General features: G+C 37.9%; 1 protein-coding gene across 1 annotated transcript in view; it reads left to right on the top strand.

The window, feature by feature from the left end:
* Positions 1–22215, top strand: part of HGFAC (HGF activator) — a gene marked incomplete at both ends in the record, with an annotated part of 41097 nt that overhangs the window by 16100 nt on the left and 2782 nt on the right. Inside the window, 7 exons of the mRNA XM_084285657.1 lie at positions 4–135; positions 1509–1619; positions 12867–13041; positions 15331–15416; positions 16341–16581; positions 19317–19456; positions 21619–21759. Coding sequence (XP_084141783.1) covers positions 4–135; positions 1509–1619; positions 12867–13041; positions 15331–15416; positions 16341–16581; positions 19317–19456; positions 21619–21759 — 1026 coding nt within the window. The remainder of the gene's footprint in view (positions 1–3; positions 136–1508; positions 1620–12866; positions 13042–15330; positions 15417–16340; positions 16582–19316; positions 19457–21618; positions 21760–22215) is intronic.

Genomic DNA, 22215 nt, shown 5'->3' with positions numbered 1-22215 from the left:
TAGGGAAATGTTTTGACAACAGTCTCTATGAGTACTTTGATGTGGGCATGACCTGGTCAAGAGTCCAACAAGGAGCTGTGGAGCAGTGCACATGTGTGGATGGCGAGATTGAGTGCCAGAGTATCAAACATGAACGTAAGCACACTATTTTTTATTGCAGCTCTTGACCAGCATGGGGGATAAATGATAGTAAGGGTGTCAGGGTCTGAGTGGTGTTACTAGAGCCAGGCTGCTATTGCAGCTCACGTGCCCTTCCCAAGAGGGCCGTATCCTCCCATGTGTGAGCAGTAATGCTGACCCAGGGAATCACTTTAGTGTGTCCATCTTTATTAAATGAATTAAGCTGAATTTTAGTGACAAGCCTTAGTGCTGTCCTTGACGGAGATTCAATCCTGAACTGCAGTGCGTAGGAATATGCATCAGATGATACAGTAGAAGTGCTGAAATTTCTGACTTTTCTCTCTTCCAAAGCTGTAAGGTGCCTGAGAGACACACCCTCCTCTACTCTTTCCCTGCGCACCTACAATTACTTGAAGTTACTGTTTCCTCTGAGATTTCTTCCCAAGCCTATCCCAGTGTGTTAACTACTTGCCTCCAGGATCCCATTGCCCTGCATCGAACCCAGAGTCCCCATGACTTTAGGCTCAACATACTCATTTCCAACCAGGGTGATGCTTAAGTTGTGAAGCCTCCACCTTGTTTTGGGCTCCCAGGTGCCAGACAGAGTTATCCAACTAGCTGCAGGGCATGTGCTCCAGGTTGTCACCTATCTGATGAAGCCATCATGGCACCTCCCTTTTGAAAGGATAGATGGTGGGAAGCAAAAGTATGCCTTACCTCTGTGTGTATGCTCCAGTATGGCTATTGTGTTATTCAGTCCGGCTGACTGGATCCACCCCCCTTGACTACCAAATAACTTAGAGTACCAAGTAAGCTTCACAGAAGCCCTTTGAAGTAACTAGGTGCTTTTATTTCCACCTTACAGAAGTGGAAATTGACATATGGAGAGAGTTGGTGGCTTTCTAGGACAATGGGAGTCCTTGGGAGAGCTTGTAAATTTAATAGGACTTCATATTTCCTCGTTGGACACCCTAAATATTTGGCTGAGCTTCCTGCTAGATACCTCGTTACAAATTTCAACACAGCTCTGTGGCAAACTTGGAATTGGCAGAACCCTCTGTACAGAACAAAATGCTAATGCCAACATCATCACCACTGGTAATAACAATCACCACCCCCTTTTATCTATTGTTCATTAATAATATTTTTCAATGGCTATGCTGACATTATCCAATACAAGTGAAAGCAATGAGACAGACCTCAGTGGGCAGAAATCAGCGTAGTTTCCTTTTCTTCAATTCATATCAGGTGTAGGTCTGAGATGAGTAAAAAGGAAAACCTTCCTCAAAATATATATGCAGGAAGAAGATGTACTAAATTAAGGTAAAATGGATGGATTCTCTTGAATTGCTTGTATCTTTGATTTAATCTTTGTCTTCTGCTTGTAGGTTGTGTTCGTGATCCTTGCATGAATGGTGGAGAATGTAAAATGATTACCTCCAGCAGGGAAATCGTATGTGATTGCAAAAGAAATTTTGTAGGAAAGTATTGCAATATTGGTAAGTATAACAATGTTCTGGCGGGCAGGAAAGTTGGAATTTTCATGTATGTGTAAGCCTAGGGATTTTTTTACCTCTTTGTTGTATTTTACCTTTGCAGACATTTCTTGTAATAACAGAACAGTAATGTAGAACTTCACAAACAATTTTTAATGTATTCCTCCAGTGTAGAACGTGACACACTCTTCTTCACTGAAACACTGCTTCTAAAAATATTTGTTCATGTCCTTAACTTTATGGAAAATTAAACACAGAAGTTTTAATCTAATTACTCATGTCCATAAAACTAAGTGCATGTGCCCATTTTGTAGGGTCAGAGTCACAGAGCTGTTACCCAATACAAATGCTTCCCCATGGATTCAAGCATCTTGTGCTGTCCCCTCATGAAATAAGGAGTTGTGCTCTAACAAAAGCTAGCAGCTGGCTATATTTGGTAGCACGAGGTTGTTGTGAGATGTAGACAGAGATAAATGTACACCCTTTGTTTGGATTATTTTGTACTTCAAATTAATATCACATTTAGCTCTGTACAACTTACCTAAAAAATTCTTACTTGTACTGGTGGGTCAGGGAAGAGAAATCTGCCCTTTGGTGTCTGTGTGCTAGCTCTCTGCTGCTTCTTATTTGTTGCTGCATTGTTTTTGGTATAACTTCACTGCAGAAGATTTAACGTTTCTCACTGCAAGGGTTACATCTGTTTGTAAAGCTCACCTGAACACTAAATCTTAAGTTGTATCAGTGGCTGCTTTTTAAATACCAAAGATATTAGGCATAATTTATAATAGACCTGCACTCATACCAGCCCGTGATTCCAACTGACTCATTGGCTGTGGCTTTCAGTACATAAACCCCAAGACTTTGATCTAGATTTCATCAAAATCGAAGACAAGGCTTCTGGAAGATACGGTGGGCACCTAGTTGGTCTGATTGAGTGCTTGAGTTAAAAAATAAACAAAAAATGAGAGCACTAATATATAAGTTGGTATCTGGTAATCTTCTCTGTTATTCTGGTGGTTAACAAATTGTGCAGCCATCTATTCAAACTGGAAAAGATCTACTTGGGAGACCGGCAGTACAGCTAGAATAACAGATATCAGGAAAGAATTGGCAAATTGAATGGTTTATGAACTGGTCCTGAACCTTCATTTACCAGATACCTGTTTAATCATGTGAAACAAGTTTGTGACTCTTGGAAGTAGCTCACTGTAGCTCTGTTTTTGTCCTTCTATTGCCCCAGTGAGATTTTTCCTGGGCTTTGCTGCTCCATGGATTTGGGTGGCAGGACTGCATGTATACAGTGCATTTGCAACCTAATATCCTGGGGAGGACTGCACACTGCTTCACATGAAAACACTTTCCAAATTCCTATTTAGTTATCAACTTCCCAAGCCCAGAGCTGCAATGCTGTATGTAAACATCCACCAAGCATGTCTGGGATTGGGAATGTCAGGATGGCAGTGTTGTAGCTGTAATACTGGTTTTCTGTTAGACTAGCTCAGAACAAGAAATAAGCAGGTGCTCTTGATTACTTGAAAATAATAAAAGCAAACATTTGGTTTGCTAAACAAATGGCTTTAGATGCTTACAATCCATCTGCATTCAGCTGCCTAACACCCCCACACAAAACGGGTACTGAAGGATTGTGTTTATGTGTCAAGGGCTTACAAAGAAGTATAAAAATGAAAAAAAAAAAAAAAAAAAAAAAAAGAAGCCTCTTTGCCAGGATTTAGTCATTCTAAATTAATGCAAATAAATTAGTTCTGGAGTCTACTGACCTGATAGTGCCACCACTCAAGTGCAATGGTATTTTGGGGAAAGCACAGGGAGTTTGTGATCTCACAGCACATGGAACAGATTTCTAAATATGTGTTGGATTAATTTATTCTTCAAACCTTCAATTTGTTGCTGTGAGCACAGCTGGCTTTTTTTTTTTTTTTTTTCCTTTTTTTTTTACAGTCTTGTAGTTTCCTTTGTCTCACAGGACTGAGTTGGGAGGTTACACTTTAATCTCAGTAGCCTCTGGTTATAATGCTCGATTTAGAGAAAGTTGCAGTGTCCCCGTCCCAGTGTCTATAAAATTTACTTTATTCTAAATTGTTCATTTGTAGAGGCAACTTTAAACCCAAGTTGTGATGTAAAGATGCCTTAAAAAAAAGGAAGGAAGGAAAGAAGGAAGGAAAACAAAAACAAAACTATTTAATGGACGATAAGTACCCCCAAATGTTATTGGGCTGTGATGTGATTGAGATCTCTGTGATCTGCCCTTGACTTCTACAAAAAATAACCAATCTTCATGTATTTCTAATAGAAAATCAGCTAATTTGTCTTAACATCATACTCACAAATATAAATAAATGCAGTGTTATCCGGGGTGAGATCACAAATCTGAGTACTGTTGTGCCTTGAGTACTGGTAAAGTAGAGGATAATTGAGGAGTAACGTTACTAGCAGGAAATTACAGAGAAATACTTCTGGTCTGAGGAATTTCTCAGCAGACCACTGGACATTCATATTTGATAGACCTTTACTTGTTTTCCACTGAATTTGTCTGAACTTTATAGAACTTTATGATTTCACCTTTCAGAGCATGCCATGACAAGAAGTTCCAGAATTTAAATAGATGTGAAGAGAAACAGTATTTTCTATTGTTAGCTTAAAACCTACTCCCTGATAATTTCATTTCCCCCCACTTTGTACTGTGAGTAACAGAATAATTGTAACTTTGCAGATACCTATTTATCTGTCCGTTGATGGTCTCTTTTTCAGACTACGGGGTCTTGATCACAGCTTAAAATCATTTTTGACAATTTTTATCATTTTCTTGCAAACAATCGTTACAGATATTGCCAAGCTATTCTCATAATGGCCATGCAGTTCTTGGCAAATTGTGAGATAGATTAAAAAAAAGTATGGGTGGTGACAAATGTAACATAGGACATGTCTATAACAAAGGGGATCTATATACAAAAGACAGTTTCTAATATAGATTTCTATTTTTTTGGTAATAATAATTTATTTTCTAACCCCTAAAGAAGAATCCATCATTATTAAAGAAAGACCTGACATTTAAAAAATGTTCTAACACAGTTTCTGCATAAGATTTTTGGAAAGGAAAATAGATTACATCACTAAAAAGTCCCTCCCCAAACAGATGCTGTTTAAAATTATGCAGGTATACACTTTTAATTAAGCTTAATTCATAATAATAGCACTTACATATGTATTTGTAAATTAAAAAAAAAGAAACACGAACAAGATTTTGTATAAAGAGTAACTGTGGAGACAGAGCTCTTGATGAGGGAGCTCTGAATCCAAGCTTTAAGTGAAAATTCAGAATTAATTATCCAACCAAGAGTAGCAATGGTCATCTTACTGTACAGAGAAAGTCACAAAAAGGGTTCAGAGTCAGTACTTTGGCAGTAATAAAGGTGAGAAAGAAATGAAAACTAAGAGGCATGTAATGGTGATATTTTATCTGTGGCCCAATCTGGCATAGAGAGTAGGGGAGAAGGGAGGGAATTGTGAAGATGCTGAGGGAGATGTTTAACTTGAGAAATGTTTAACTTCATTGGAGGCAATAACTCATGACAAACAGTAATGAAGATGTAATTGTAAAATTACTTTGATATTTCAAGTTTCTTTGAACCAAGAGAAGCCATGGTAGAAATGTTCCCTGAATACTAAGGGACACAAAGCTAAAGAATGAGGAACAACTTGAACAGACGACAGATTAATCATTTATACTCGGCATTTATGCAGATATTAAAGGGACTTGGAAGGTGAAGGAAAGAGACATAGATTTATTTATTTATTTATTTTTAAGAAATTGGTGCCTTTAGACTTTTGGGGTCGAAAAAGCACCATTGTATTCATACTGCAGGCCTTAGTTGAAGTGCAAGTAGGAACTGGTGTATATTTGGCTTCCTTTCTGCAATAAAAACAGTTCCTTCTGACTGTGGAGTGCTTGCTTTAGTATTGTTTTGGGGTTTGGGTTGCTAGTTAGTTTCGTGGTCTCAATGGAATTTTTAAATGTATTCTCAATTTATTGGTGAATGTTAGTGGTGTATCTTTATCCTCTAACTATTTGCCAAGCCTTTTCCTGAAACACTTCCACAAAAAGTCATCTGCAGATGACTTTGTTTTGCTGACACTGAGCAGAGAAATAGTTTGCAGTCATATGTGGATAACTGAGGTGGGTTTCGTACCACATATGCCAATGGTTTGTTAACTTTTAACTAGATTTTTGGGGTGCATTAGGTGGTACAATGGTTTTGATGGCTAGCTGGGGTTTATTTCTGTTTCTGTTATTGTGGTATTAGGGTTTAGCAATAATTCAGGGTCTGTTCTTGTGGAACTATTTACAAAATTTAGGTAGCTGTGTATTAAAAAATCAGAAATAGTGTTTGCTAGTAGTTTGGTCATGGTAAAGCATGGGGTTGTTGAAGGTATTTCTGAAAACCCCTTATGTTTTCCAGTGGTGATGGTTTTTCTTTTCTTTTTCTTTTTTTCATTTCCTTTTTATTTTTTTTTCCCCTGCAGGCTATTGGTAATGGAATTAGAGGGACAACATAGCTTTAAAGCAAGTATGAGTTGGAATGCTAATTGTGGAAGGTTTATGGTTATATAAGGAGATGTGTTGGTTTATGTCAGAAGTAGGTTGAAGAATTTTAGAAAAGTAAAATGACAGAATAGATGAATATATAATTATATACAAGAAAAACTCTTGGCCACATCTTTGAGTAACTGGGGGTGTTTGAGTTAATAAAAGAAGTTGAAAAAAAAAAGAAAAAGAAAAAGACAGCAAACCTACCCTCTTAGTGGCTGTTTTACTGACATAGTGTGTTTGCAGTTTTCTGCTAAAAAAGGTACTTTCGTAAAGGAAATCTAGCTCTGGAGGCTGGAGGGAAAGTTTTAAATCTTTCCTTCTGAAGAAGATAGCGAGAAGATAATGAAAACTTTTTATGTTTACCAATGGCATTCTATAGCATCATTTGATATGGTTTGGAGAAGTGACTAGATGGTTTGCAAGCATAAAGTTTATGGGTTCCCTAGGAGGTTGTGCAAGGTTAGGGCAAGGTTTATAAAGGCAAGGATAATGAAGAGGACGCCTAGGGTACTGTTGCAGAAAGTACTGGTGCAGTAAAGGTGGCTTGGATTTTTACCAGATTTTGAATTATTTCCAAAAAGGCTGCTGGAGCTAGTTTCATGGAGAAAAACTAGGTCTGGTAGGCTAAGATCTGAAACGGTAAATGGTAGGAGGAACTGGAAGATGAAGTATATGAGCATGTCATTATCAACTGAAAACGCACCTCTGATTCACTGCACTAGGATATATAACAGATGGTGGACAGGAGACTGGTGACAACTGTGGCTTCACAAAGCAATGTTCATTAGGCACTCTTTATGGAGATGATGAATGTGAGTGGAGATAGAGAGGCTACTCTGATATCTTTGGTTTCTTTACAGAGTTAGGAATTATAATAAAGATTTTGGCTTTTATAGAGGAAAACACAAGCAAAGAAGGGAGCACCATTTGCATACAGGCTGTGGGTCAGTCATTTACAGTGGGCATAACAAATCTGGGCTACAGAGGAGAAAGCTAATGAGCTATGCTATCTGTGTTATGGTGTATTGCAAAGATTAACTTTATGAAGATCAAATGATAAGGACTAGGACTAGACAAAAACTTCTGAGGAGACAGGAGTAGGCTGGAGATCAAAAGAAAACTTTATTTTTTACAAATAAATGTATTTTTCAGATGTTGGTGGGCACTGAAATTTCTATGATACCTTCTGTGTGCCTGCATTGGTGCCTTTTTAGTTGATTACTCTTTGTCATAATCCTAGTATAAAATAATATCATTAATATTAGCAGCTGATAATATGAAGCAGCTGCTTAGTCCTTACTCTTATGATAGGTGGTTAAGGGGGATGTAGTGAGATGCAGGAAGATGCAGACTTGTGGTAGAACTCAGAAGTTCCACTTAGAATATCCACTACAGTGTTTGCCTCTCCTATTGTTTGCTTTCTCCTACCAGGCCACTCTGCATGCTTCAGGTGCTTCAGAGAACCCCCTCTTATTGCTTGCTCTTTAATGAGCAAGTGCTCGTCTACTGGCCATCATTAAGTGCCAGAACGTCTTTTTCTGTCCAGAGTGTATAGAGTAATTTAAACCTTTATACAGAAAGACTCAATTTACTCAGAAGGTAGATTTATACATTAGTTTTTATTAAAATAAAATAAAAACCCTTCAGTTTTATCTCAGCTGATTTAAGTATTTGCAAGTGCAAGATTACAAAGATAAGATGAAAGACAAATATGTTAAACAATAAGTCCAGCTGCAGTGAATGGTGTGTGCAATCCTTAAGTTAGGATGCAACTTAAAAAGATCTTTTGTGCTATATTAATCACTGTTTTTCCAGTCCTAAATTCATTCTTGTTTCACATGGTAAGTTTCTATTAAATTTAATTCATTACAAAGGGATGCCAATTTTCCTACATTGCTGCATCATTTTTGGCTCAGGGAGATTGTTTTTGTGTTTCATAATAAGGCTGTGGTTTCAGTGGGGATTTATTTCAGTGTTAGGTGCTGTCAGACTGGAGGTTTTATTGCTATTCAACAAACTGGAAAGCTGGTTCATAATATGAACCGATTATTTGTTATAAATTTGTTATGTGTTATTTTCTGTTGTATTAAATCATAAGCCCAAATAGAAATATTGAGATCTAGGTAAATATTATAAATATGTGATAGAATTACACAGAAATATACATTCCCTTATATTTCTGTTGTGGTTTATATTCATTAATTTGCAAACTCTGAAAATTACAGTAGTTGTTATTATTCTTACTTTTGGAGACAGGGATTAGTGCATGGCAATATGAAGCAGACTGCCTGAAGCCAGGGACAGCCTAGTCCTGGGGCTGCTGCCTCTGTGCTTTAGACTTCATATTCTCTTCATGATAGTGTGAAAAAGATGGCAACTGCTTTCTGTGCCCACCTGGCACCTTCTTAGTTATTTACGGAGATTTTCAATGGAACAGGGAGGGAGAGTTTGTTCTGAAGAAGAAGCAGATTTTCTTTTGGGAGGATGATGAAGAGCAATGCCAGGTTAATACATCCTTCATAGCTCTCAGCATGGTGTTTGCTACACTTTATCCAGCCAAGTCTGCCTTGTTGCTCTCAAAACACCCGAGAATTCTTCAGATTTTTATACAAGGAAGCGAAATGCCTATAGGAGCAATCTGTACAAATGCTGGAGACTCCTTTATGTTACACATTCATTTATCCTGGGAACTCACAGCTACCCAGGAAAGGAGACTGAGGAACCTCTAGGTGGATCAAGAAAAGACAAGCCCTTCCAATGAATCTGAGCTCATATTGAAATGAAACTTGACTGTAAAGGACTCCTTGGGAAGCAACAATGCTGAGGCAGTATAAGCAATAAATTTATACTGAGGCATAAAACATCATCGTTCATTGCTATTCATCTTCATTGTTAATAGATGAAACATGACATGTAAATATAAATTGATAGATGCACTAGAAAGTTTTCAGACAGGTATGAATGCCCTGTCTTGCAAACAATTTACTGTCTAGTGAGTGCCAAAGTGCTCGCTATGCCCAGCACAGGGATAGTAGGGCATGCATTTGGCTCTGGGGCTTCCTGAGACACTTACACGGTAGTGGGCATTTGCTCCTGGAAACCTCTGAGGATGTTCTCCTAATTCTACCAAGGTTTTGCTTTTCTATGATTTTCTAAAGATCTCTTCTATATGGATAATTGATATTTAAGACACAAGAAAAGACATCTTGTAAGGGCAAGTTTAAGCAGAGAGGGGACTTCAGCCTTTTCCTCTTACCTCTCTCCCTTCCTGCCATGCGCTCACACAGAACAATACAAAAAAAAAGAAACTCATCTCACATTGTATTTGATAAAAGCATTATAGGTTGCTCATGGATAAAACAAAGCATTACTGGATGAAACGGTTACTTAAAGCTATCCTGCCCCAGGATTAGGACCATCAGAGGAAAAAAAAATATTGGCAGAATGAAACAAGATATGCATATCTGAAAGAAAAATAAAGTCAAAGCTCAAAAACATTAGGAAAATCGTGATGAGATATTTGGGAAGAAATATGGAAGTTATGTTGTTTTCAACAGAAAGACTTCCAAAAGAAACTCATAAAATATTCAGGTATGTAACTACAGAACCTGATACAAGGTCTGGTGATAAAAAGGTCTTGTTAAATGTTTTCAGGAAGTTATCAATTAGAACTGGTTGGATAACTGCTCTTTTTGGTTGCTTTTAATTTTAAGACCTGAAACTGCTTTTTATTGGAAAACTAAAAAATCAATGAATTGGTGTGACATGCTGATAAAACATGCCACAATAACACAATAAGAATGTTTTATGTGAGTTATTTAAACCTCTTGGATTTTCAAAATATAACAAGAAATTATTTTAGAATTTTAATGATTTTTTTTTCCTGAAAATGAACAGTGATGATAGCGGTATGGGTCCGCAGAATAAATTGGATCTACATTTTCATCAAACTGAAGTTTCATCCGAAACTTCATCTGAAGCTTCAGGCCACTTCTACTCCAAGGCTGATTGGCAGTACTGCAGGAAAGTGAATGAACAAGAAAAATACGTATATCATGCCCTCCGTTACTTTCTTCCACATAGGAAAATAAATACATTTCAGAGATATGGGAAGCTGCAGAAGCTATAAAGCATTCAGAAGGAATAACTCCCAGTCAGAGAAATCCATTAAGAACTGCTGAAAGCAGACCACCTACACACTGCTTCTGACAGAGGCAAAAGGAGATTTTTCAGTTCTAGTTCAAAAAAGACTATTAGAAACCAAAGATCTGTAAGACTACATTCATTCCAGAACACATTTCTGAGAACTTTTTTTCCTGAATTATAGGTATAAAATGTATTAGACTTTGCGTATACTTCTTAGTGGCTTTAGATACATAATGAGCTGTGATGGGGGTGCCATGGTGGTAATGTAAGCCAGTAATGCAAGGAAACAGCAACTCTGTTAATTTAGATGCTTCTCCACAAGATGTGAGATTAAATTACTTTACTCCTGTGCCAAAAATACCACTTAGAAAACCAAAACCAAAGAAAAAGTGTCTGAGAGATATTACTGTTCCTCTCAACAAGTGCAATATGTAATCCAAACTTCTTAGAGGAGGAAACATGAGGGATGATTTAGAAAGGGGCCAAATTCTTCCAGTTATAATTTTCTGTCAGCTTTAGCAATGACTGGCAGACATGCAGATACATAGATGCATTGGATTTTAAGCCTGACAAGGTTGAGCGCAACTTGTAAACACCATCTGCAAGATGTCCAAACCATTGGTGTTGGAGAATATGGCCCCAGTTCTGCACTGAAACAGAATCTTGTTTCATCCTCATAAAAGCAGGCAACTCTAAATCATTTCTGAATGTAATAAATACACCACAAATAAAAACAGCACCTGGCATTTCCTTGGATAAATGGAAGATTTTTGCATGCAGCATGATGGTAGTATTTTCATGACACTGTTTCAGGCAAATAAAGCAGCTTAACTTGCAACTTGCCCGGAAAATAAATGGCAGGTTGCCAAGAAATGGGTACTATTGCTAACAATGCAAATGGAAGACAAAAATCTTTCCCGTGAGCTCTGAGATTATGGCTCTTAAAAGATTTGTTTGATTGAATGTTATATTCCCCTGTTATTGAAATAAAGGGAGCTTGATTTAAGGGGTGGGTGGGAGGAGGAAACGTAGGCTCGCCATCTCAGGTGCTTTTGTTAGGCCAAGCTGGAAAGACAATTTTGCCAACTATTTCTGTGCTGACTCATGTTACATTCTTCCACCAAACTTTTTGACCTCCAGCTCCCATATTTATGCCATATGCTTGCTTGTGGTTTTGAGGTCTGTTGCTACACTGAAGACTTGTAAGGATAATTGACATCAGCAGTTCACTGCGGCAATTCACTGTTTCGGTGCTGGTTGCGTGCGCCAGTTCACGTGTCACCTTATTCGGTCAAAATAAACAGATCTTTGGCAATAGTTGTTCACACTGTGCAGTGTGATTGATCATCCTCATAATGTGTTTTTCAACACTCAGGCAGTATTGTGATGCTATATATTTCAGCATGTTTACAAGAAGATTCCACTAGCCTTGCAGATGTCAGGGATAAGTCATACTGTCATGGCTGGGCTAAGAAACCCTCTGAGGCTTGATCACAATTAATACTCTTTGTACATTGGATGATTTTGTGTTTCTTTTGGGATACTCCGAGCCACGTTTTGAAGTGTAGACTTTCTGCTCAGTGTAGCTATTTGTATACAAATGCATCCCCATATGCTTTTCAGCCATAGTGCTGGTACGTGCTGTTCGTAGACCTTGGCAGTACACAGGTCATAGAATAAGTACGTGTGAGACCTATCTGAAGAAATAACTCATGTTCAGGTGACAAAGGAATGGAGTTAGAATATGAAAATTCAACCTGTTGTTTTCATTTTTGTAAAATTGATATTTTTCCAATATGTGTCTACATATATATGTGTATAATATGTATGGGTTTGGTATGTATATGTATGGGCATGTACGAGGCCAAAAAAGAAATATTTTACAAAATCTTTTAAGCACTTTTAAGCACTTTCTGGCAGAGCAGGATTGTTTTCACTAATTTACAACACAGATGTCTCTATCTGAACTGGTTGACTTAAGCTCCCTTTATTTTCAATGGAGATTCAGTCAACATAGCCAAGAGCATACATCAAGACTCATCACATCTCAGAAAAGTCACCTCAAACAAGCTAGATAAGTTTGGTGCTAGAAGTGCCTGTTTCTCTTAATTGACTGAAATGGGAGTCTCCAGTGATGAGCTCAGCTGTGTCTAAAATTAGACAGGATGAATCCCAGCCATATTGCTGACTTCACTGCAGATTGCTGACTAAAATGCTCCGTACACGGCAAAAATCTTAGGTCTAATTCTCTGCCTGTTTAATAGTTGTTGTGCACATGTAAAATGAGGCTAACTCACAACTCTCCTTACATGGAAGTTTTAAATGCTTTTTAAAAATAAGAGTAAAAATCCTCATTTGATGTAATAAATTCCTGGGAAAGATGAAAGACACTGCAGAGTTGGGACCATTCATTCTCCTTTAGGATTTCAGATGTGAAATAAGTGTTTAACAGGTAATTAGCACTGAATCCTGACCAGTCTCCTATGCTTTGCCAGCTCCTTTCCAAATGTGCTATCGTGGCAATGGCACAGGGTACAGAGGCACCAACAACATGACTGTTTCTGGACACAGCTGCTTGCCCTGGAACTCAGACTTACTCTACCAAGAGCTTCATATCAACGGTGTTGAGGAAGCAGTACAGCTAGGCTTGGGGCCCTTCTCTTACTGCAGGTGAGGAAGGTTCTCGTTTGCCCTGTATTTCTAAACCACAAGGTGGATGTATTGTGGGAGCACGTTTGGAAGGGAGAAAGGACATGAATGTCAAAGCAGATGGCACCTTCTCTTGGACTGACTTAGCACGCTGAAACAAGAGGTGTAAGTCTGCAGAAGATAGGATCTGGTGGATAGGCTAGATCAAAACTTGGGTCTGCCAAGAGAAGCTTAGACACAACCTCATGTTGGAAAATCCTGGTTCTTTTTCTCCTGTGATTTTTTTTTTTTTTCAAATGAGACTATCATTCAAATGATAGTGCAAAAATTTTGAGATTGTTCATAATTATCCAAAAGGAGATAAAAATGCACTATTCAAACTGAAATGGTTAACCTTTATTTCAATGTTTAAATTGTGAAATATTTAATATAAAGGAAAACATTTTTAAGAGTGAAAGGTTATTTGAAAATGAAAAAAAATCAAAGTTGCTGTACGTCAATAATGCTGAAATGAGATGTCAAAATTCTTATATTTCTTCCAAAGAGAAATTACTGCAAAGTAAAATTTTGGCATTTCAATTTTGATTGAACCATATGTATAATAAACTAAATTTCTGCTCAGGTTTTCTGTTCATCTATAATGAAAATATTTGTGGTATATAGGCTTTCTACTCAGTCATGTTATGTTCCCGTCTGATTTCTTCATGAGACCAATGGCTATCCATAAGTAAAATAAATGTTTCAATTTAGATAGAATTCTGGAGCTGAGCAAAAGGAAGAAACACCAAACTTTAGATGCATAGCCGTAAATTGCTGGTTGATTTCTAGGATTTTTTTTTTAATTAATTTTTTGAATGGAAGTTAGACAAGTATTTCAGGAAGATTGGAATGCACTGCACTTCCTGATCTGTTTGGTGATAAAAAGCATGTATGCATGCTCAAAGTATCTCTTCTCTATCTAAAACAGATTAATAACTAGTTCCTAAACCCTCCCTTAATCCAAATTGGCTTGCTTTCCAAGGCTTGGTCCTTATTCAAGTACTTAAGTATGAGATTTATGGTGTCCTAGCACATCATGGCAATTTATTCGGCATTTATTTTGTGCTTTGATAAATCCTGATCCCTTCAATTTGCATCATTTAAGCACAATATTCACTTGCAGATTTGAAATGCAAAGAATAAAATGGTGTAGGAGCTGATGTGTTCATGTTCTGTAGAGCTGAGAAAAAAGCTTTTCACTTTTTTTGTCAGCTTGTTATAATTTCTTGGGATATCTCTGCTGCACTATATAATCCTGCAGATATCTTCTTCTTCAAATAGTCTAATTTAGAAACACTGTTGGCGGAAGATGACTCAACCTGTGTTGCTTCTTCGGTTCTGAAAATTTGAAAGTGCTTTAATCTTTTTTTGAATAGCAGTCAGGTTAAAAAGAAAAAAAATATTGAAGAACCTTGAAATAATAGATAATGCTTTTGATAAATCCAACTGAAATTAGAATTATGATTTATCCAGAGCCCTGAATTATCTTGTCTATTTTTCTTGGCCTACTAAAGATCTTTCTGGGTCTTCAAAGTTTCACTACATTCTTGGAGGAGTAAATTGGACAACTTTCTGGTTACTTATGCAACATTGATCATTGATAAAGACAATTATGTGGCACAATGGAGAAATCCTAGTGGAATCTACCCCAAATCTGTTTAACATCAGAGTAAAAAAGGACTAAATTGACTGTGATATCTCTCTCTCCCCCCCCTTTCTTTTTGAGAAGCATAGTATTTTCTCGAGGTAGTCTTTCATTTCCTCAGACTCTCTCCAGGGAATGTGAACTCGAGCATCTCAAATTCATTTTTGCTAGCTATTCTTGTTATGGATTTTCTATGAATCTACCTGTGGTGGAATTTCCTTGCTTTAAAATTCATCTAAAAAAAGGAATCTCTCCCATGGGACTTAGTCCTGAAAATAGCTGCGCTGATATCTGTTGAAGCACTTCAGTGTGGGCTGTATTTAAACCAAGTGAATATGCTCATGCATCCGAATACTTGTAGGCAAATTCTACAGATGTTTAGTCATGTGGCTGTATTTTAGTTCCTAAAGAACTTTATTTTTGACTAGCTTTAAACATAAAGAACCCTACTGAAAGGCTACTAACCCATTTAAGAGTTAGCAGGTGTTTCAGCACTTCATTAGATGGCTCAAACCCAAGAGTTCTGTCCTCTGCATGGTACAAGAGGAAAATGCAGAAAATGTCCAGGCAGCTTGGAACAACACTGTGGTTAATTCTTGCAATTTTTTCTCCCCATAATTAATTAGAAATCCAGATGAAGATGAGAAGCCATGGTGTTACATCATGAAGGACAACAGTTTGTCTTGGGATTATTGTAAAATTCCATCTTGTGGTATGTAGAAGTTCTCTTAAAATCCATGTCATGAATTAATGAAGAAAGGGTTATTGATACTAGAACAAGCTTTCATTATACAATTTTAAATGTCCTACTGTTCCAAGGAGTGTAGAATATTTTACTGTTTGCAGTAAATCCAATGAAAACAAGTTTATTTTGCATTTTTTTTGGAGTTGTGATACAATCTGTGATTTTTGCCCTACAATAGTGTATATAAGCAGTGTCACACTACTGCTTTCCACTGCAATCATCCTGATATGAACAGAATTTCTGCTAGAACATGCAAGACATCAGAAATAAATGATGCTTTGTTACAAATGTGAAGTAGGCTCAGAGAGGTGAATGAGCCTCTATGAGCAAATAGAAGACATGACACAGTATTTAATTCTGAAAACTAAAAATTCTGTTTCTCCTCTAAATTAAACAGTTGTTAATATTAAAGCTCTATCAAATTCTTGCTAATGTTCAAGCTGACCTTTAGAACAGAGATTTAATCTGAAGTCAATTTATAAAGTGGTTCTTTTATTCTCCATTTATGGTTCCAATACATTTGATTGACGACATTAATACAAACATACTAGTCCTTGCTGTTGGAATGGCAATGGCAAAGCTCCAGAATCTGAACACGATGATGTGATGTATTATGCATTGTGTTGGGCCTCCTCCATCACTAAAGGTTATATCTGTACTGGTAAATGAAACAGTGTCCAGGAATTCTTTAAGGCACAGTTAATTTACGCTAGTATGTGTGTAGCCAGACTGTTGGGAATAGGCATAACATTCAGTCTTGCAGCTCTCCTGAGGAACAGAATGAGCTTTATTTGCATGTGAACATTTAATGATAATTAAACTCCTGTAAAAGTTCTAGTCCTTAGAAATCACAAGATTTATAGTCTGATGCCATTTCCCTTTATATCTTAGAAAGCAGGGAAAGGAAGCCACCAGTTCCAGACCAGATCGATACTTTTGCAGTTGCCAGAAGACCATGTGGAAGAAGACACAAAAAAAGAAGTTTTGTGAGACCTAGGATTATTGGGGGTTCTTCATCTTTGCCTGGATCTCATCCCTGGACAGCAGCTATATATATTGGAGAGAGCTTCTGTGGTGGAACCCTTATTCAGACATGCTGGGTTGTGTCAGCAGCACACTGCTTTGCTAACAGGTAAACTCACGTGCCATTAGTGTGACAGTAGGTCTTCTCATTGTCACTGTGTGCTTGTGAATCATGACAAACTTGCACTGAAACAAGTGAGAAAGAAAATGAGATTACGAAAGGCAAATATTTCACAGGGAGTTGCTGGCAATTTGAGTGCAGTTAAGCTAACAAATAGCGTGGAGTCCTGTTGTCCCACAGGCCCATATCTGGTTCGTTACAGAGTGTCAAAAATGCTAAATGACCTGACTTAAGTAACAAGGTAGTGCTGAGTGTAAGGACAGGAGGACATGGAATAGAGCTTGCACATTCAGGCATCTGCAGGGGGATAGGAGTGTTTCTCTTCTCAGTTACCTTTTTGCAAGTTTATGCCTGCTTTGAGGTGTAACAGAGATGACTACGCTCATTATTGTGTTTTGTTCAAAAAGGCTGAAACAGCCAAGTAATGATTTATTAGAGGCAATAAATTACTGTTGTTTGACACAAATAGAGTAGGCTGAGCTTTACAAAAATCCAAAGGGAAGAACTGAACTGCTGTTAAATTTTTGAAGCATATTTCCTTGAAGGGTGAATTGGTTGTGTATTTTTTTTCCCTTTTTCTTTTCTTTTCTTTCCTTTTTTTTTTTTTTTTTTCCCTCCAGCTGCAGAGCACCGGGGAAAATATTGACTATAGGATGGTCTTACTTTATTCTAAATATTTAATTTTCTACAAATGCTGATTTTCCTGATTTTGGTTTGATCACATTGATGGTAAAAATATTACATCATTTCATACCCATTGTTCCTTTGCATAGTAAAGAAGCCAAGAGAAACAGAAAACCTCGTGCCAGAATACATACACTGATAGCTTGTAGAGCTAATAATACCATTGTGAATGCTGTACTGAAGCATTTGGAGCTCGATCCACAACGCATTTGTTTTTCAAATGTTGTGAAATAGCTACTAACTTTGGCAGCTATTCAGGACATTTCCACCCACTTCCAGCTGGTGGTTTGGTACATACAGATTTTCCATAATTGCTGCATTGTAATTTGCACTCTTCCGTATGTTTAGTACCTCTAAGTTAGCCACAATTTCAACTGTTTTCCACTAGGCGACAATAGATACTTATGCAGCTAGATAGATTTTTTCCTTTTTTTCTTTTTTTTCTTTTTTTCCCTTTTCTGTGGCCTCTCACTTTTTATTTCTTTTCCTGAATGAATCACCTTTAAATCACAGTGCAACCATTTAGTGCTTTTAAAATCTTTTCTAAATACTGTCCTGGGAAGCAAACTTCCACTCTGTTTTACGTGCCCCAAATCTGATTTTCAAAGGTATTGGTATACTACTGCAAGGACACTGAGAAAATCCTGGCCTTACATATTGATTGAAGCATTTTTCATCATTTTCTTGTTTTCTAGATGAAAACAAAACAAAACGAAACAAACAACAACAAACAAAACAAACAAACAAACAAAAAAGAAAAAACGCACAACAAAACAAACCCCAGATTTTGAGCTTCATTAACCATACTCATAGTAATTATTGCAGGGTAGCTGCCTGCTCTCTGCACTGCAGTTAGTCAGAATCTCTCTCCCCTAGTTGTTGATGGCTGCTTTGTGTTCAGTACTGGAGGAGAATCTGCAGTGCTTTTATATCTGACAGTTGCTGGTGATGCACAGAATTATAACTAGGGAAACTTTGGAATGATGTTGACCACTCTGGATCTGTGTATGATGCACGATAGATATTTTCCGTTTCTGCACTGGATAACAAAATATCTGAGTTCCCCATGTTGAAGATACTGGCTAAATTCATTGTAGATTTATGAATGTGCAAATTAAACTGCTTTTAAAGCAAGAGAGTAATTTGAGTTCAATCGCTTTCAAAGCTAGAGAATTTATTGTCTTTCCAAACTCTTGCTGATTTTTCACAATTTTCCTGTTCTTCACAACTTTTGTACTGGTTCTTATTGGTTCTCTGACACAGGACACTGGATATGAGAGGACTGTGGTAAACAATCAGTAAGATGGTGTGAATTACAAAACCTATATTCTGAGTGTGTTTTTTCCTATTAGATCAGTCTGCTTTTAAACCTTCCTCTACCAGAAGAACGCTTTTGATTCTAGACAACAGATTAAACATGGATTAGTCTAATCTCAGAACAGAAGTGGTGATAGTTATTAGGTGGAAGCTGCCCAGATGCTACTGAGTTGTCAGTTTGTCAGATGTCAGATGTCCTGAGTTGTCAGGCATCTCTAAAATCTTGATCTATACCTATAATATTTTTAAGAGTTTAGTCACCCAGAGAAATGAGATATCCACCACTGACTTGTCCTTTGGTGTCTCATTTCTTCCTCAATTATTTTGTTACTCATTGGCAGAGTCTGGTCAAGGTTGACCCAGTTAAGTTCATATAACAAGAAGTGCTTACAGCCTCTGAAGATGCTTGTAGCCAGACAACAGCTGGGCAGCAGTGCATGTGGCTTGTCTTTTCCTTCTGTCAAAGAGCAACAGCCTTTAATGAGGTTAATCAGGACCCACACAGCACGGGACTCCCTATAACATTAGTAATCTTTTTCCTGGCCCACTGTAGGTAAGAAGCCTGGGTGACAGATCAAGGCATAATGAGAGGGTAAATAATGGGTGTGGTGGGGACCTCAGTTTACATGTATTAACAGTTCATGGTGCACACAGCCATTGGAAATAGGTTTTTATTTGTCCTTCTAATCACAGAATTGCTTGTTCTCTCTTTTGTACTACAGTCCTCTAAAATCCACTATTACAGTAGTTCTGGGTCAGCATATATTTAATAGAACAACTGACGTAACACAAACATTTGAAATAGAGAAATACATCTTGCATCCTCAGTATTCTGTGTTCAGCCCTACTGAACACGATATTGGTGAGTATTTTTGTTCTTACAGTTTTATTTCCTGTTTAGCTGACTTAGTTTCAGCCTTAGCTGATCTGTTGAAAGCTGCCTTCATAGTGGAAGGATCACAGACGTTAGGAGAGGCTTCTGAGAACAGAGGGTTCTTAGTTCTACCAGAGTTATAACAGCAACTGAAAGCTAGACAAATTCATATGAGAAATAAATTGCAAATTTTAAATAATTATGATAATTACCCTTTGGAGCAATTTACCTAGAGGTATGGCAGATTCATCATCGCTTCAAGTCTTGATGCGATTAGGCATTTTTTTCAACCAAACCCAAAACTGTGGGCTTGAAGCAGGAATTGCTTGGTAAAATTTTATTGTCTGTATTGTATAGAGCAACTGACTAGATGAATATAATAGCCCCATCTGCTCTGAAAAATCTGTTACTAAGAATCATTTTTTACAATAAGGAGATGGATTTAAAAATCATCTGTCTTATCAGTCAAAAGTTAAATGCCCTTCTGCCTGACCTTATAGTATTAGCCAGAATGACAATAGAAGAGAAACTTGCTTCTTATTTTCTGATCTGCTATTATGGAAGCTGGCATGTCTCCCTGTGGTATCAAGCTGTATGAGCACTTTGTCTATGAAACTGTTTAATAGTCTGGCACTAGGGATATCTTAGATCGGGAATGTACTGGCTTTTTTACCCCCAGATGATGAACATTTTTCACTATGTAGCAAAAACCATTCAGGTCCTGCATTGGTGGGAACTCTGTCAGAGCATACCAAGAAATTAACTTCATTTGGGGTATTGTTCTGCTCTGAAATATCTTGGTATAAATCACAGTTTGTACTTTGGGATCTCCTGACTCTTTAGATTGCTCTGAAATTTGGCATGACTCACATGCACAGTGTCCAAATTTAGGGTTGGCTGAAGATGGAGTTCCTAAGATATGCCCCGCTGCAAGCAAACAAACAAGCAGGCAGAAACTGGGGGCAAAGATGTGTGGGCACATTCTGCCCTGTCAGTGATTTTTTTTTTTTTTCCCTGGTGCAGCAGAAGATTTATTTGGTGCTGAAACTGCATTTCAGAAGGAAGCAAGCATAAGTGTTTGTTGGGAAGTATTGGGAAGTATGGGGGATTCAGAAACAGGCAGAGTTGGAGGGGGAGAGGAGGCAGGTGAGGAAGAGCAAGCTGCTGAGTGTTGGAGTGGTTTGTGTGGGTTCCTCGACCCGTGAGATACTGCTTACACATTCCACCAAAGCCAGAGATGTAGTCAGAATAGAAATAAGATTATTCAGTGGGATCTCTTGCTTTCCACACAGCTGTGCTCAGAAAATCTGCAGGTTCTGAAAGCCATGATAGGAAGTTTAAATAGGTGAAACCACAGGACCTCAGCTCTGTCCTCTTTGAGTGGTGTGCCCAAACCCAGCACACTGCCCATGTTACACCAAACACAACATCCCCTCGCTTGCCCTACTGCTAAACACAGGAGGTTTGCTACAGGGGAAGTGAAGTTTCTGCTACTTTTGACATCTCTGTTCACTCCTGAGTTCATGATGCTGCACAGCTCCATATTTACACTGTTTTCAGCCTCATGGGGGGAGACTAAAGGTTGTGTAGGCTGTGTAACTCTTGATAGCTTTCAGAAGCTTGGTTTTGAAATAGCTTGATTTTCTTTTCCTTGATTTTTGAGAACTTGAATTTTGCTGAACTCAGTGATAACAAGGAACATGAAATACACTGGCTCTCGCAGTAATTATTTTTTTTTAAATCAAATTGGAATGAGGCAGGTGGCCAGACTTGCAGAAGCAGCGAGCACTTGCACATCCCACTTATTTCAGCTGAAAGTTGTGGATATGTCACTGTTATTTAACTTCGGGGTGGGAGGAGCATGTGTATTTTCTATCTTCCCTCTTCTCTACAAAGGCAGTGAAGCAAAATCTGCTCAGTGAGTGCAGCATAAAATAAATATTCCCACAAGGGGAGTAGCTGAATATTTCAGCCTTCAATTTAGTGTGAAATCAGGTGCTGTTGAGATGAGTCTGTCTGTCTTTGATTGAAATATCTTAATTAAGAGAGGCTTAGGGGATAATTAAAGTTTTATCTGAGACCCATTGCTGCCAATCCCATTAAAGAAAGGGAACAGTCACTTTATTCCTGGTGTATTTTCTGTTCTGCAGCTTTGATTAAGCTGAAGAAGAATGGCCAGCGTTGTGCCGTCAAGTCTCAGTTTGTTCAGCCCATCTGCCTGCCGGACAGTGACACCATTTTCCCCGAACAGTTCAAATGTCAGATTTCTGGATGGGGACACAGGCACGAGAGTGAGTGAAATGACAAAGTTGGTACCTGTGGAAAACCCTGGTGATAACTAAATATAATGCTCAAGGATGTGCTACACAGCTGATGGTTTTGTAAAATATTTTCCAAGGGACTTATTTTGGGATTCATTTTACTGGCCTTTGGATATTTACAGCATTTACATCTGAAAATAGTTATCCTGAACTTCCTTTGTAGTCCCTGGAATTTGGAACATGATTCCCATGACCAAATATTTGTATCTATTTAGGATAAATTGTTCTCTAGCTAGACCTCCATGGACAACGAGGGGAGCTTGGAGCAAGCAGTTTAGCTGTAGGGGCCAGCAACTGTCAAGTGAATCCGACTCCTGGTTTCTCAAGGTAGATATCAAAGACTGCAAAGCAAACACAGCCAACTTACTAGTCTATGATGGAGGAGGTCTTTACCTTCACCAGGCAGAAAACTTAGGAAACATCTAC

The sequence above is a fragment of the Netta rufina genome (genome assembly GCF_964035555.1).
Source record: "Netta rufina genome assembly, chromosome: 4".
Taxonomy (NCBI): Eukaryota; Metazoa; Chordata; class Aves; order Anseriformes; family Anatidae; genus Netta; species Netta rufina.
This window is presented reverse-complemented; position numbering and strand designations above follow the sequence as displayed.